General features: G+C 40.2%; 1 protein-coding gene across 3 annotated transcripts; it reads right to left on the bottom strand.

Annotated features, from left to right (window-relative positions):
- Positions 1-1625: 1625 nt before the first annotated feature.
- Positions 1626-4652, bottom strand: LOC129769833 (lipid storage droplets surface-binding protein 1). Of its 3 annotated transcripts, none has more exons than XM_055772320.1 (8): positions 4505-4652; positions 3826-3950; positions 3571-3756; positions 3228-3438; positions 2510-2958; positions 2342-2452; positions 2203-2271; positions 1626-2119 (listed from the first exon to the last, which is right to left on the bottom strand). In XM_055772320.1, the coding sequence occupies exons 1-8, from the start codon at positions 4506-4508 to the stop codon at positions 1988-1990; spliced, it is 1287 nt and encodes a 428-aa protein (XP_055628295.1). In that variant the 5' UTR covers positions 4509-4652; the 3' UTR covers positions 1626-1987. The 3 variants fall into 3 exon arrangements, with proteins under 3 accessions (XP_055628295.1, XP_055628305.1, XP_055628312.1); XM_055772330.1 differs by lacking the exon at positions 4505-4652 and adding an exon at positions 4121-4481; XM_055772337.1 differs by lacking the exons at positions 2203-2271; positions 4505-4652 and having other exon boundaries at positions 3826-3969.
- Positions 4653-13876: the final 9224 nt, after the last annotated feature.

Genomic DNA, 13876 nt, shown 5'->3' with positions numbered 1-13876 from the left:
CTTCATCCATACATGCAGTTTCTCTCAGTTTCATATTCGCAAATAAAAAACCGGCTGCCGGAAAAACGACCATCCGGCCTCGAAGCTAGCCGGACATCCGGTATCCGACCAAACTATTATCCGTTTCATCGCTAGTATGAGGTGTCCTAAGGCAGTGAGTGCTCTCTTGTGTAGCTACTGTAGTGAATTGATCTCATCGGGTGCTAAGATCTGCTAATTTATAGGGAAGTGAAAAGAGCATGGGCAGGTGAGTTCAGGGAAGTGAAGCGGATAAAATAATAACATAATTACCTTTAAGGAGGACATACACTATGATCAGAAAGTACCGGGAATTTCTCATTTAATCGTACCGTGCATGCGAGAATCGTTTTTTTTTCTTATGTTGGTACGACCTTGAGACGCACAACTGTCAGGTTTTAGTGCCATCCGATCATTAGTGTCTGCCTGTACGTCGCAAACGGCCGGAAATGAGAGCCGTCAATTCTTGGATTTTGCATGATGATAACGCACCATCGCACCGAGCCCGAATTGTGCAGAATTATTTGACCAAACATCAAGTAAACACCAACGAGCAAGCACCGTATTCACCTGATATGGCCCAATGCGACTTTTTTTCTTACCCAAGTTGCAGTTGCCACTTCGTGGAAAGAGATCTCAGTCGATCGAGGAGATCAAAGAAAATGCGACGAGAGAACTCAAGGCCATCCCTTCGTCGGCCTACCAGGGTGCATGGAGGACTAGGTCAAGCATTGGCACATGTGTTTTGCTTCAGATGGATCATAGTTTGTAGGGCTGATTGAGGAAATTCTCGCTGCGGATTCCCTGAATACAGAGGTAATTGAGCGAATATTTTTCAAAGAAGCTATTGCTTGTGAACAGAAATGCAATGATTAACGAACTGAAATCTCACAAACAAAATGAAACGTGGGAGCTTGGCGGCTGAGCGAATTGTTTGTTATCTGACACACTGATTCGACACTGGTGGAAAATTGATTGGCCATTCGGATGCCGATCAGGCCAGTGATGCTACTACAAGGAGATCTTCAACTGGTTCCGTCTATCTATGCCGGTTCGGCAGCATCGTGGATAAGTCGGAGGCAAAATTGTGTCACACTGTCTTCGATGGAATCCGAATATGTGGCACTGAATGAAGCAAGTCAAGAACTAATTTGGCTTCGAAATTCGCTGAAGGATATGGGCGAACAGCTGAGCGATCCGGTCAAGGTGATAGAGGACAATCAAAGCACATCGAGGTGCAAGGACATTTCGTGGAACAGCTATGCGATGAACGAACGAACGTGATGAATTATAGAGGTTTTAAACTTTTCAGTTCATTCACCTCTAAGCTATGCGATGATGTTTGCATGGAGTTGCAACACTGTCCCAGTGAAGATATGGTGGCTGATATACTCACTAAGCCGGTTCAGTTAAATAGATGAAGTTCGCACGAATTCTAGGATTGTCGTCAAAGGATGGCAAAGTTCGTTGAGGAGGAGTGTTGGTAGAACAATGTTTTGTGTATGCGCATGGTAGCAGCATAGCAAAGCGAGATCACCCCATCAGCCTTCTGCTGTGTGCTTGAACAATCATGTTCATTAGGAAGTAGGAACGCGGAGTGGACACACTTATTAATAAATTATTCATTCATTTATTCAATTATATAAACATAGCCTTTCTTTCTTTCCACTGGAACCTCAGTTCAACAAAACAAACTGGCCTACACTTCCCTACATCTGGATTTGCGGAGCTGTGCAGTAACAGTCTAACAGTTTTCAGCATTATTGTGATAATGCACTAGGCTAATCGAACAAGCACCGAGTAAAAACTATTGAAATGTATTGATATAAACATATTCAGTATCTAACATTAATCTTATTCAATATATTTTCCCATTCTGCTAGCTTAGTCAGATCCGTTTTGCCTCAGCCCAACGGCTGCCGCGAGATCCTCGTGGATCCGTTGCCGCAGCAGTTCGGCCACCCACACGCTAGTAAACGCCATTGATGCTAGTATGCATAGGATTATTGTTCGGTCGGTTCTGGATGCGACGCCGCGGGTTGTCGCTGGTGGTGATCTTCTCCGCCTCGAGACGGCCCGACAGAAAGACCGCTAAACGTTCCTAACGGCACAGACAAAGTAAATACGAAGGTGATGTTACAGATTCGTGAGAACGCATAGCTATAAAGCAGGAACGGGATTTACCAATTTCAAAAGCATCCAATAGACACAATCTTGATGAGTATCAATTTTAGCTAACGATAACTGACCGTGCTAATTTGATAGAATATTTTTGATATACGATTTGCAAAGAAAGGCAGGTTTGGAATTTACGGGTTCTTACCAAAGCTAGATTTGTTTGATTCTGTAACTCATCGTAGGTGTGTTGGATTCTGTGGACGATACCAGTCGCCTCATTTACAGTCGCGGCTTTTACCCTCTCCAGATGAACCACCTGGGAATTCCAATGGTGGTTATGCAGTTCATTATGGTTCAATTTGAGTTATTTTACCTTGATTAATCCATCCGTGGCAAACAACAAGTGATGCACAAGCTCCCGTGTTTGCGATCGAACCTTTTTGGGGACCTTCATCAACATACCACCGGTATAGTTGATTAAATGAACTAACTTCCGAGCGGATTCTCTAGTAAGCAAAACGACCAACTGTTCCAGAGTTTGTGGTCTCGCTTGGTTTTCTGGCTCATCAGCGCTTAGGTATTGCCACAGTTCGATGCCCTTTTGCAAGGCCAATCGGGGATTGGTGGCGATCAGTTCGGTCGCGTAGAACAGTACATGTACTGCTTCGGTGCTTTGCTTCTTCAGGGCATGCAACTCCTGGCGGGTTCGGAATGTCAAACGACGTTTAAGCTTCCGTGAAATGCGCTGGCCACGGTGTATAGTTTGCATTACGTGCATCTCGTTTGGATCGTTCGGTTCCGCTAGTGATTTTCTTCTTGACGCTGAAAATCAGTGTAATATTTTTCATTTACCAAACATGTTTGAAAATGGCGAAACAGAAATGAATCTATTGACAAAATAAAAATTGATAGCCAAACGTCGCTGCATTATCAATATCACGTTTCGCACACAACCAAAGCCAAAGGTCAACACTTTTCTGCGAGTGACTGTAAACAAATGATATCAGCGAAAAAGTGTATATTCGCAAACAGGATTTACGATGGGATAATTCAAGCTGCGCTGTTTGATTCATTAAAAAGTTTCCACTTACCGCCGTCTGTTTGATCATCGGCCGGTTCAACGGGCAGAAACCTGTCAACGTATTTATCGCAAACATTCAACGCTCCATCCAGCCGTCCGGCGGCATAATTGGAAACACGTGAGTCCAGTACCGCATGGCCAAGATTCTTCACCGAACTGGCCCGACTGAGAACCGGGCGCACCAGGTGATCCGACATGTATTCCTTAGTGTTCCAGTATATCTGTGAAGAGTTATGGTGATAATTTTCATTGCTTAGAATGCTCTGGAATATTTTTGCATCTGCGGGAACCGTGAGGTTCAATACATCACTGAGATTGAGAGAAAAAATATCTACGACATGCACATCACCTACCAGTTCTGGCGGTAAATACAGCGAGGGAACTTTCTGTTCAACGAAATCCAAACTTTTGCACATCAGGCTATCAATGCGATGAAGTGGGCCCTCGATTAGTCTGGCTGCCGGTCGGAGAGACTCTATCAGAGCATATGTGACCGTTTCCGCCGTTTCCAAGCTCCAATTGAATAATCCGTTGCTGGTCTGGGAAATACAACAGGTGTTCGAAAATGCTGCAGTCAAAAAACGAAAAATAATCCTGAATGACCATACCTTCACTTTCTGATAAACAGTGCCGGCAGTTTTGAGGCCGGTTTCCACCACAGGGATATTGCCAAAACGGACCACGGATTCCATGATTGGAAGACCGGAGTTTTGGCGTTTCAACTGGTTCTGCACTGTGACGATAAATTTAACGGAAAGAAAATAAGCGGTTGCTTGCAATATGATGAGCATTTTCACACTTAATTTTTGAGAGACAAAATAGGCTATAGGACTCTGTTATGGAGATATTGAGAGGATTTTTATAGCTTCATTTGACAATTATAGTATTGTTGTGTCGACTTACTACAATAGATAAATAGAAAACCAAGTTCACCAAAAATTAATTCCCTTAACAGTTATTCCTGTTTTTACGCATGGAATGAAAAGTTTTTAGAAAAAATCGCTAGTCATGAGCATCGATTGTTCCATCATTTTTTCGTTGATTTCTCCCACTTGTCAGATATTTCTACATCCTGTAGAGATAACTATCTTCTCAAAACAATTCTTATTATCAAGTCCAAGTCTTGAGCTTGGTTTGATTAATTTCATAAACGGTCTCAACACACAAAAAATTATATCTCCACAGGTCACACTGCGAATGTTGATATTTTTCATGTTATGTATTCACTTGTGTGAAGAAAAAGACTTTCTTCTCAGTCTTTTTACAACTGCACTAATTCCAACTGACCCATTTGTAGTGTAATTTCACTTCAACGCCCAGCACCAGAAAACTGTTCCGATCGCCGCAACGGTTACTCCCAAACTGATCTCGCGTTCACAATGCTCGTGGGATAAGCTCTATTTCGAAACAGGATTGCCACAAAAATGAACGAGGGATGCGCTGATAAGGGAACTGTTTGATGCCGGCCTATCAGCCGGGGTCACGCGCAGTCTGCGGAACCGTGAATTAAACGAGCGATCAAAGGTCGGTTGCATGCAGTGGAAACCCCAGCGGTGTGGGTTGGTTCTGGGAGCGCGGTTTTTTGAGATCGTGCTTTAACACTATTCCTACCGACACTTCACGTATACCTATTCCTACCGCGACCGGTCAAATGACCGGTCTTTCACAACTTATATTTTTCAATATTGAATGCAGACCAATAGCCAGTTTACCAGTATAAAAATATATTTTCTTTTATTCAAGAGTACATAATCTACATTTCATTCTTTTTCGTCGCATTTTTTACAAATGGGCTTCTCAACTGTACATTTTCCGCATACGTACTTTTTACATTTTAGACAGATTTTGTTCGTCTTATTATCTTTACAATACCTTATCTGACATGTTTTCCGTTCACGGGAACCTGTACTTGTACTTGCGATGGGTATTGGTTGATTTTCTTTGCCGAGCTCTCGTTGATATTCGATGGCAAGTTCTTCTGCCAATTGGAATAGAAATTCCTGTCTTGTAATTTCTCCTCCCGCAGTTTCTTTATATAACACCCATGCATTTATCCCGGCTAAATCCAAGATATTAAAAAATACTTGCAAAGGCCATCTCCGAGATTTAGATTTTACCGAATAATTTCTGGCCATTTGATCGGTCACATCTACGCCAAATTTGGTGCTATTATACAATTGAATTGTCTCCGGTGTTCGGGTGTCGTTTTCTTCAACTTGTACGGAGTTGTACATTGAACTGAGAATTAAAACTTTCTTTCTTGGTTTGGCTTTGTAAATTGTCAACATACAATTATTTGAGCGATAGAGTTTGCTTGAGAAAAGTGCCATGTCGTCGTTTTTCAGTTTTGCTAGTTTTGGTAGCTCTTTCCTATTTGGTCTAATTGTTCCAACAATCGTAGTTTTTGACGTAGGACTACGTCTTTCATTTCTATACCGGGGTGTAAAATCAAAGTTTCGAAAACGAAAGCGTTACGCCGAAGACCGAGATTTTGAGTGTTAATAGCTCCTAAACAACTGAACGAAATGGTATGATAAACACTTCATTCGAAAGATAAAATGTATACGCGTTCTATACTTGTTACTTTCTGATCCAAAAACTTGTTTCAATAGTCTTAAATTTGCTTTCAAAATAGGCTATTGAAATCACCAATCGGTATATAAGCGAGCGCCGCTCGGAAATCCACTCAGTTCTAATTGAACAGCGATTGGAGCATGTTGTCGATGTTGTGGTGAAGCTCTTCATTTATCATGAAAGCGCGGATGAACGGTGTCACCAAGAGCCTGTTTGTGCACCTTAGGCCAGAAGGGAATCCATCAGGAGGAGAGTGATGCTACAAACGGTTCCCCGGGAAGATCTCGAAGCAGCCGCTACACACACACACATACACGCACGGAATTCTTTCCGTTTGGATCGAGAAATATCCGGAAAATAATCTGCCAGTTTCTCTAGGAATTTAGAAATACATTCATGTGAAAGAGTTTATTTGAATGTTTTCTATCCATGTAACACTGTGACCAAATATGTTTCAATCAAGTGCTATTAACAGATGGTTATCGAGTTAGCATTAACCACTGGTGGGCTTCCAGTATCGAGGAAAATGTGGAAATATCTAATCGTTACTGAAAATAATCTGCCAGTTCCTCTGGGAATTTAAAATTACATTCATGTGAAAGAGTTTATTTTAATGTTTTCTATCCATGAAACACTGTGACCAAATACATTTGGTTTTGTGATTTTTCAATCAATCGCAATTAACAGGATAGCTTCTGAAGATTATTCTTCCCCATCAGTAGGATATTTCCGTATCCAATATTGGATGCATAAAACCCTGTGCCTCCAACGTAACGCTCTCGTTTTCGAAGTTCTCCAAATATTCATTCATTCAGAATGAATTCAGATTCAACTTCATACAAATGATCTCTAAATCAACGATAGTCCTACGTCACCCTTGCGGTTATACCATAGATATAACCCACTTCCTGTTTTTTTGCTAAAAGTTTTGTTGCTAAAGGTAGGCTTGTAAAAAGTTGTCTGTGGTTATATTTCTTCCACATCCTACATACGGTTCTGCTAATTTCATAGTGACAAACTCTCCATGAGGAACTGAGGGTTCTCTACTTTCATCTTTTCCCAAATATGGAAAGCCGTTTATTATATATTTGCTGCGTATATCGGATGCTAACCAAAATTTTATACCAAATTTGTCCGGTTTATTGGGCATGTATTGAGTGAATCTACACCTTGCTTTCGTTGGAAACAATTGTTCGTCAATAGTAATGTATGGTCCTGGTTTATAACAATTTTGACTGTTGTAAATAAACTTGTACCAAACTTCGGAAATCATAGCGAATTTATCAGTTTGTAACCGTTGGATTCGTTGATTTCTGTCGTCAAATCGAATAAATCTCATAATCTCCGTAAAGTCATGTCTACTCATAGTATTTGAGAAAAAAGGCGGGCCCCACTTTTTATTCCACAGAAGTGCTATATCTATATTCTTAGCCTCATATGCGCCGCGTGCATACAGAATTGCAAAAAATGCATATAACTTTGCAGTAGACAGTTCCCATTTATATCCCAACACTCTAAATGCCTCTGCCTGTGTGCACTTTCTTATAAGTTCGATTATATTCTTATCAATTATCACAGAAAATGCCGTCCTAACTTCGCCTTTCATAATATTACGTTTACTGTACCCAGTCGGACCTGATGTTTCCCTAAAAATATTATGACCAGGTGCTCTTCCAGGATTAGACCCTATTTTTACTTCCTGCCAAACAGTTCCGTCCATCGCAATTTCGCTTGCCTCTTCCTCATTCTCACTATCGGAACTAACTAAAAATCTCCTTCTCTTTCGTCGTCTACGTACGTTCGAAATATTCTCTTCGTTCTCATCGGTGTTCTAGTCGGTTTCAAATGGATCATAATTTTCCGTATTGTCGTTTTCCATATCCAGAATTTCCTGATCATCTTCAGAACATTCTGCATCGATATCATTTATTCTCTCTAATAATACATTCGCACTCCTCAAACGTCTTGACATTTTGGGGTAAATATTCAACGGAGAAAATAAAAATTAAAATATGAAAATGTAAATCAAAATAGATAAAAAAATGAATAAAAGATAAAATGTGAAGCTTACTGCGACGTATTGTTAGTCTTGTTCACTATTTTGAAAATTGAACTTATAACACGTACTATGACATAGAATATTACAAAATAATAATAAAAGACTGCCAAGTATGCTCTTTGTGATTTTCACGTTTCGATGCACTCTGTTCGTGTCGCAAGACTATACTGACGCTGTTCTAACAGCCTAACGTTGGTAAAGTTAGCTTTGATTTTTCGCTCCACATTTTCAGTACCAAATGAGAGACGAAAAAGCATTCTCGTTGAACTTCCGAGATAGAGATTTTCCATATCTCTTTCTCTCTGAAAAAGAATTTTCGGTGAAAAGGAAGAGACGAAAATATCAACAATACACGGTTCATCGAAAACTAGATTGAGTGACTGAATATTTATCGCGCAGCCGAGCGAAAATTTCGATCTCTGGTCGTAAGTTTATTTATTTTACGTCATAGTAGATAAGATGGCGTAAGAATATTCGAGGATCTGGACCATATCGGATATCAATCAAGCAAATAAACACCGCTAACCCGGTAGTCGAGCGAGAACTGTAAACACTTGTAAGTGCCGTAAACCATTTTCTGGAAGGCACTTCTCGGATAAAATCGTGCCACAACTACATTATGTTTTGTTTCTAACGACTTTATAGTTTTGGCATTGAGTCTTAGAGAGAAACTATTACAAAAGTGTATAAATCGTACTACCGGTCAAATGACCGGTCGTGGTATGTAAGACAGACTACAAATATTTCTCAGAAAATAAACAATAAAAAAATAAGTGAATATTGAAAAATGTATCATACATATATATGAGGAAAAGTCGTAAAGTTTAAAGGCGATTCACTTACGTTGAATGTAAGAAATTCCAATTGAAAACTTAAAAACGGTCATTTGACCGGTCCCGGTAGGAATAGTGTTAATTGCCTTTTAGAAGGGCAGACGGTTTGATGGGTTGCACTATATTTAACTTGGGATTGAAATGTATTGTATTGGAAATTTGTCTTCGATTTGATAATTTTCAACCTTATGTGAAGTTGAGCATCGATAATTTAAAACTATTTACTCATGTCTGAAAACATTGCGAAAAAGGAACTCAAGTGTGTTGTTGATGAATTAAGGTCGATTATAATGTAATCCGCGCATAGGAAGAGTAATGGCTTCCCCTTGCATACATACAAATTTCGGAAGGGGTTTTGATCATTTGACTTACCTGCATTTGTTAATTTCCGAAAGCTTATTCCGACCAACGAACACGATATTGTTGAGATTTCCATAATTCAGTTGGCAAAAATCGTTTCCTTTTCATGTCTTGTGAATTTCGGATATCTATCTTGGTCCGCCCATGACCATGACAAGGATAGGATAAAATCATGATTTTGAATGAAGGTAACCGGTCAATACTTATGGTATTATCTAACAATACAGTCACTATGGAAAAGTCCATGTTATACAATCTTTCTTGGTTTTTATATTCATTATTTCGTCATACTACATCTTTCTTTTGAGTTCTGAAATGTAAATTCAGAGACTCGTAAATGAGGGGGTTACGTTCGAAATACAAGGTTTCGAGCGTTAATATCTCTCTAACTATTTAATTTTTTATAAATAGCGATAGCTTCTTGCAATATCATTTCAATCTCGATTGGTCTGCGGTCGATGCGTCGACTGGCTCCTAGGGACCGATGCTGAGCTCAACGTGTTAAACTATATGAGGTAGGTCTAGCGCAGACCAAAGGACCATCTCTGAGTAATATTGTGATCAGATTCAATGTACTGGTATTTTTTTTTCGCTTTTGAAAGGAACAGTCCAGTCGAAAGGACCATTAAGAAGGTTTTATTAGAATCCAACGATTAAAAATTGGCTAATAAATGGAGATTTCCTCATAAGCTGAGCAGACCAGGCGAAAGATCTTCCGGACTCGGTCCAACGATGGAAGAGTGAATGTTGGAGCGCATTGGCTTTTTTCATCGGGAATTACAAAAACAGTCAAAATCATCTAAAGAAGAAGCCGAAATTTGTAAAGTAATTAAAGCTAGACACATGTTATGAGTACCAGTTCAACAGCGAACTGAAAAAGTCGATTTGACAAATTGCAACTACGACCATTCGGAAAGGCTTTTGCTAGAGATACCAAGACTCCGTAGACATTTGAAGGTCGCTGAAATTAATTCCAACGATGTCGTTAATGAGATTACATTAGATGTGCTACAGTCAGCAGCGTAGTGTGCGGCTGGCAAACCCGGCATTTGCCGGGGGCGCTGACCCTTTGGGGCGCCAAAACCGAAAAATTTTCATTAGCGATTTTTCCCCTGTATTATATTTCATTTTTCAATTGAATGCAACAGTACAAAAAAAGTTCAAATATTTCAGCAGTTCAACTACACTTTGGAATGTACTTATTGAATTTTTGGGAGTATCGTTGAAAGGGGATTCCGATACAAGCTTGTCGTCGAAGCGGCAAGCGGTATTAGCGTTGAAAAGGTTCATTTGTTCCCTCTTTCTTGTTCTCATTGATTCAACAGATTACTGAATCAAATAGATGCCTAATCAGAACCTGGGTCAGAATCGATTTGTTCAATAAGAACGCTTTTATTCCGCGTTCAGCGCACTCGTAGCTTTGTTCGTCCACTCTCACTCACGTTTGCTGCTCTACTGAAACATACATCAAAATGCTCATCCATTCTTGCAGTCTCTCTTTCATTCGGTTATCCGCCCAGGGGCGAGACAATGCTATTTATATTTATCTCTATTCTACAAACTCTTCGACCCCTTTAGGCATCTTGTACATTATTCTCAAACATTCTGTCGAAGCAGTTTATGCCAACAACGAGCCAAAACTACCAAAACTCATCATTATAATATCAGATTATTTTCAGACACAATTCTCGTTCAAGATTTTTCAACCACTTGCAAATAACATGTCTCTCCGTGACATGGAATAAATGTTTGAGCTTGAGCTTGAGCTTGGGTAGACTGTACAATTCGTAGTTGCTCTCCGTGATTGACCTGAACCAACCAAATTGCACAAAGAACACACAGAATGACGCTTGAGACTAGCAAATCATTCTCGTTGTGCAATTTTCGGTGATTCGAGCTTTAAATGGTCAATAACGACGCCGGCCACGTCCTTACAGTCACCAGGGGAAGGTAAGGAATGTTAGTATGATATTCGCCGCCCGAAGGCCAGAAGGGTCGCCTCTATAGCGTGGTTCCCTAGCGTTTATCAAGGAAGGGATAGTTGTTAGTAGGGAGAGGTAAAAATCAGGATTCACTGTGGTAAGTGATGTGATTATGTAAAGGCGAACTATCGACCACTTGACGAATCGAAAACCCTAGAACTTTGTGTTACGACACGCGGCAGAAATTGTATTTAGGTATCCTGAAAAGGAAACCCTGTAATATGAATTAGACCGACTATATATTTTATTATTTATCGCGTGTACTCTTCATCCAAATCCAATCGCGACGCCGGAGAGCTATCCCTGGGAAACCTGAGTAGTTAAGCGAGAGAAAACTTTGTTTCCTATTATTTATCGTACGTACTTTTCATTAAAATAACTCTACGAATTATCTCTAGGCAACCTTTCATCGACATAACTCTCCGCGTCATCTTTGGGAAACCTGAGAATATAACCGAGAGAAATCTATATATTCTACAGAGGCTATCCATGGTTTATCTCAAGGGCCACTCGTAGGCTGCGTTACATGGAATAAATGTTTGATACAGAAAATATGATACAATGAAGACATACCCCTTCCCTTTTCTCCCCTTAGAGAGGGGGAGGAGTGTCTTTCACTATAGAAACGTTTCGCTCCTATTTTCTTCCAACGGAGAAATGTCCTGCGAGATTAATTTGAAAACCCATGCGTTAAACTACTACTTAATCTACCAGATATCAGTTGGTGGCCTTTCAAGCATTTATTGCCTTATTGAAAAAGACGATGCATTTGCTGCTGAGTTTTCTGTTATTCCTGATGATTTCATTAGTGTTCTTAATAGTCTAGTTGATTGAAACTAAATGCAGGAGGCTGAATTTCGCAAAGAATATGAAAAATTTCTACGATACTGTATTTGATTACATTGAAAAATGGATGGCTAGCCTAGGAGAAACACTACAGGTTTTATTGAAGCTCATTCCTGAATAAACAGAGTTTGAAAGTAGCATTCATAAAAAGCACTTCCAACTGAGATAGATAAACACCTCTTGTATGATTAGTGGACAATAATCCGAGGAATTGTAGTAATTGAGATAAAAAGTAGGAACATAAAATCTGTGCTAGTTGCAAATCGTTGGGTGCAAATATTTTCCGAAATGGAATTTCTAGAGTGTACGAAATTTGTTAAGCTTACTAATTATATGTTGTGTCTGCCTAGTAGTACCGGACCAGTTGAAAGAATTTATGTGGGCTACGAAAAAGTCACGACTCAATGTTGGACAAAACTTCGATCTGGAATTGGATTTGGATTTCTATGATAAAATTTCTGAAAATCCCGATTTGCTTCGCAAAGTCTCTCCACCATCTGAATATGAACGAATAAAATTCGCTGTAGAGAAATGCCAAAGTAGGTTAATCTAAGAATGTTCGATTTTTTGGTTTTATTCTCGGTTTTATTCACTCTTTCATTGAATTCTACAAAAAAAAAATGCATTTTGTGTTTTTTTGCTTACGTGTCCCGTTTTTGTTCCTGAGCTATTTGGTCAGCCTATCTATGTAGCGAATAGAAACTTGAAATCACCCATCTTCTTCGTCATCCTCATCGAGAGCGCTCCTCTTTGGTCTATAATCACCATAGTTCTAAATATGTGTGAACGCAAGATGATGGAAGATAAGTTTTTTTTCACTCAACACTCGGTCGCGCTAGAGTGTGGTAAGAGAGCGCACAAACTATCTACAGTGCAGCGGATAAATTCACTGGAGAGTATACTTTGGTGAGCTCGTACCTGGTTGGCGCTCTGGTGGATGCGCACAGGTAAAAGAACAGAAATGACTTTCAATTAACTTAGCGCTGTGGTTCGCTGAAAAAAGTGAACCTAGGTGAAGAATGGTTTGGATTGTATGTCGAATGAGAAGGCGCTTTTCAGTTTATTCTTCAGTGTACGCCTCAGTGTAGCAGAGTGCGGATCAGAGCGCTTCAGTGCTGGACAAAGGTTCTCGCACACTCGAGCTACCAAGAGTAAAGAGATTGTAAGAAAGTGTTACTCACTCGCACCAAGATTTCTCCCAAATAGCGCACACTGACTCTTAATATATTCGGCGGTGAAAGGGAGAAGCGCATGGTTTCTCTTTGGTGAGTGATGACTGTGTCCTTAGTTTAGGCATGAAACTCGCGCGAGTGTATCATTCCAGTGAAAATGCCATCACTGGTGATCCCGAGGTGTAACCAGAAGTGGAAACTTTGTTTGTGGCTATTGCTACGTACATCCATCTTCTTGGAGGTAGTGAAATCGATAAGACTTATGCCATTTTCGTTGACTCACGGATGAACGCTTAACCTACCAATTACCGATCTGAGTTTCTCTTCTTGGCCGACCTGAGTTTAAATTACCGATGACGATGTTGATATCACGTTTTGGGCCGCAATCATATTCGCTCTCTAGTTGTGCTTAGAATTCTTCTTTATCGTCATCGGTGCTATCCTGTACATTCCATCGTTGATTGGCCATTTCTCTCATTTCGATGGAAGCTGTTCCCAGATCGTGTCGTGTTGTATCGTGTCGCAGCTCTGGTGGATGGTATGACCACCTTGAAACAATCGCACCGTCTAACCTTTTCAGAACACCTGCTGCAGCACAACGATGTTGAAATTACGGGCATTCAATATTTCCGAAACATTTCGGGTACTCCCAAGAAAGTTGACTGACGTTCAGTTCCAGATCAGGAGTTTCCGACTCTAGTCCGTTGCGTTTTATCCTTGTTCTTTGCTTGGGTCTAGTCCGATTGTCCTATTTCGAATTTCTTTGAGAATTTTCATGGGTATTATGTGGTATTTCTTTTTGATCCAGTTTCGATCCAGAGAACTACATTGCA

Source organism: Toxorhynchites rutilus, chromosome 1 (assembly GCF_029784135.1).
Source record: "Toxorhynchites rutilus septentrionalis strain SRP chromosome 1, ASM2978413v1, whole genome shotgun sequence".
NCBI classification, from domain to species: domain Eukaryota; kingdom Metazoa; phylum Arthropoda; class Insecta; order Diptera; family Culicidae; genus Toxorhynchites; species Toxorhynchites rutilus.
Note: the sequence above shows the minus strand (reverse complement) of the source record. Positions and strands in the feature narration are given on the sequence as shown.

Coding starts and splice junctions, on each gene's coding strand:
- LOC129769833 (XM_055772320.1), bottom strand. Junction 3,757..3,825: donor CTGTTTATCAGAAAGTGAAG/GTATGGTCATTC, acceptor TGTATTTCCCAG/ACCAGCAACGGATTATTCAA. Junction 2,120..2,202: donor ATTGGATGCTTTTGAAATTG/GTAAATCCCGTT, acceptor CTGTGCCGTTAG/GAACGTTTAGCGGTCTTTCT.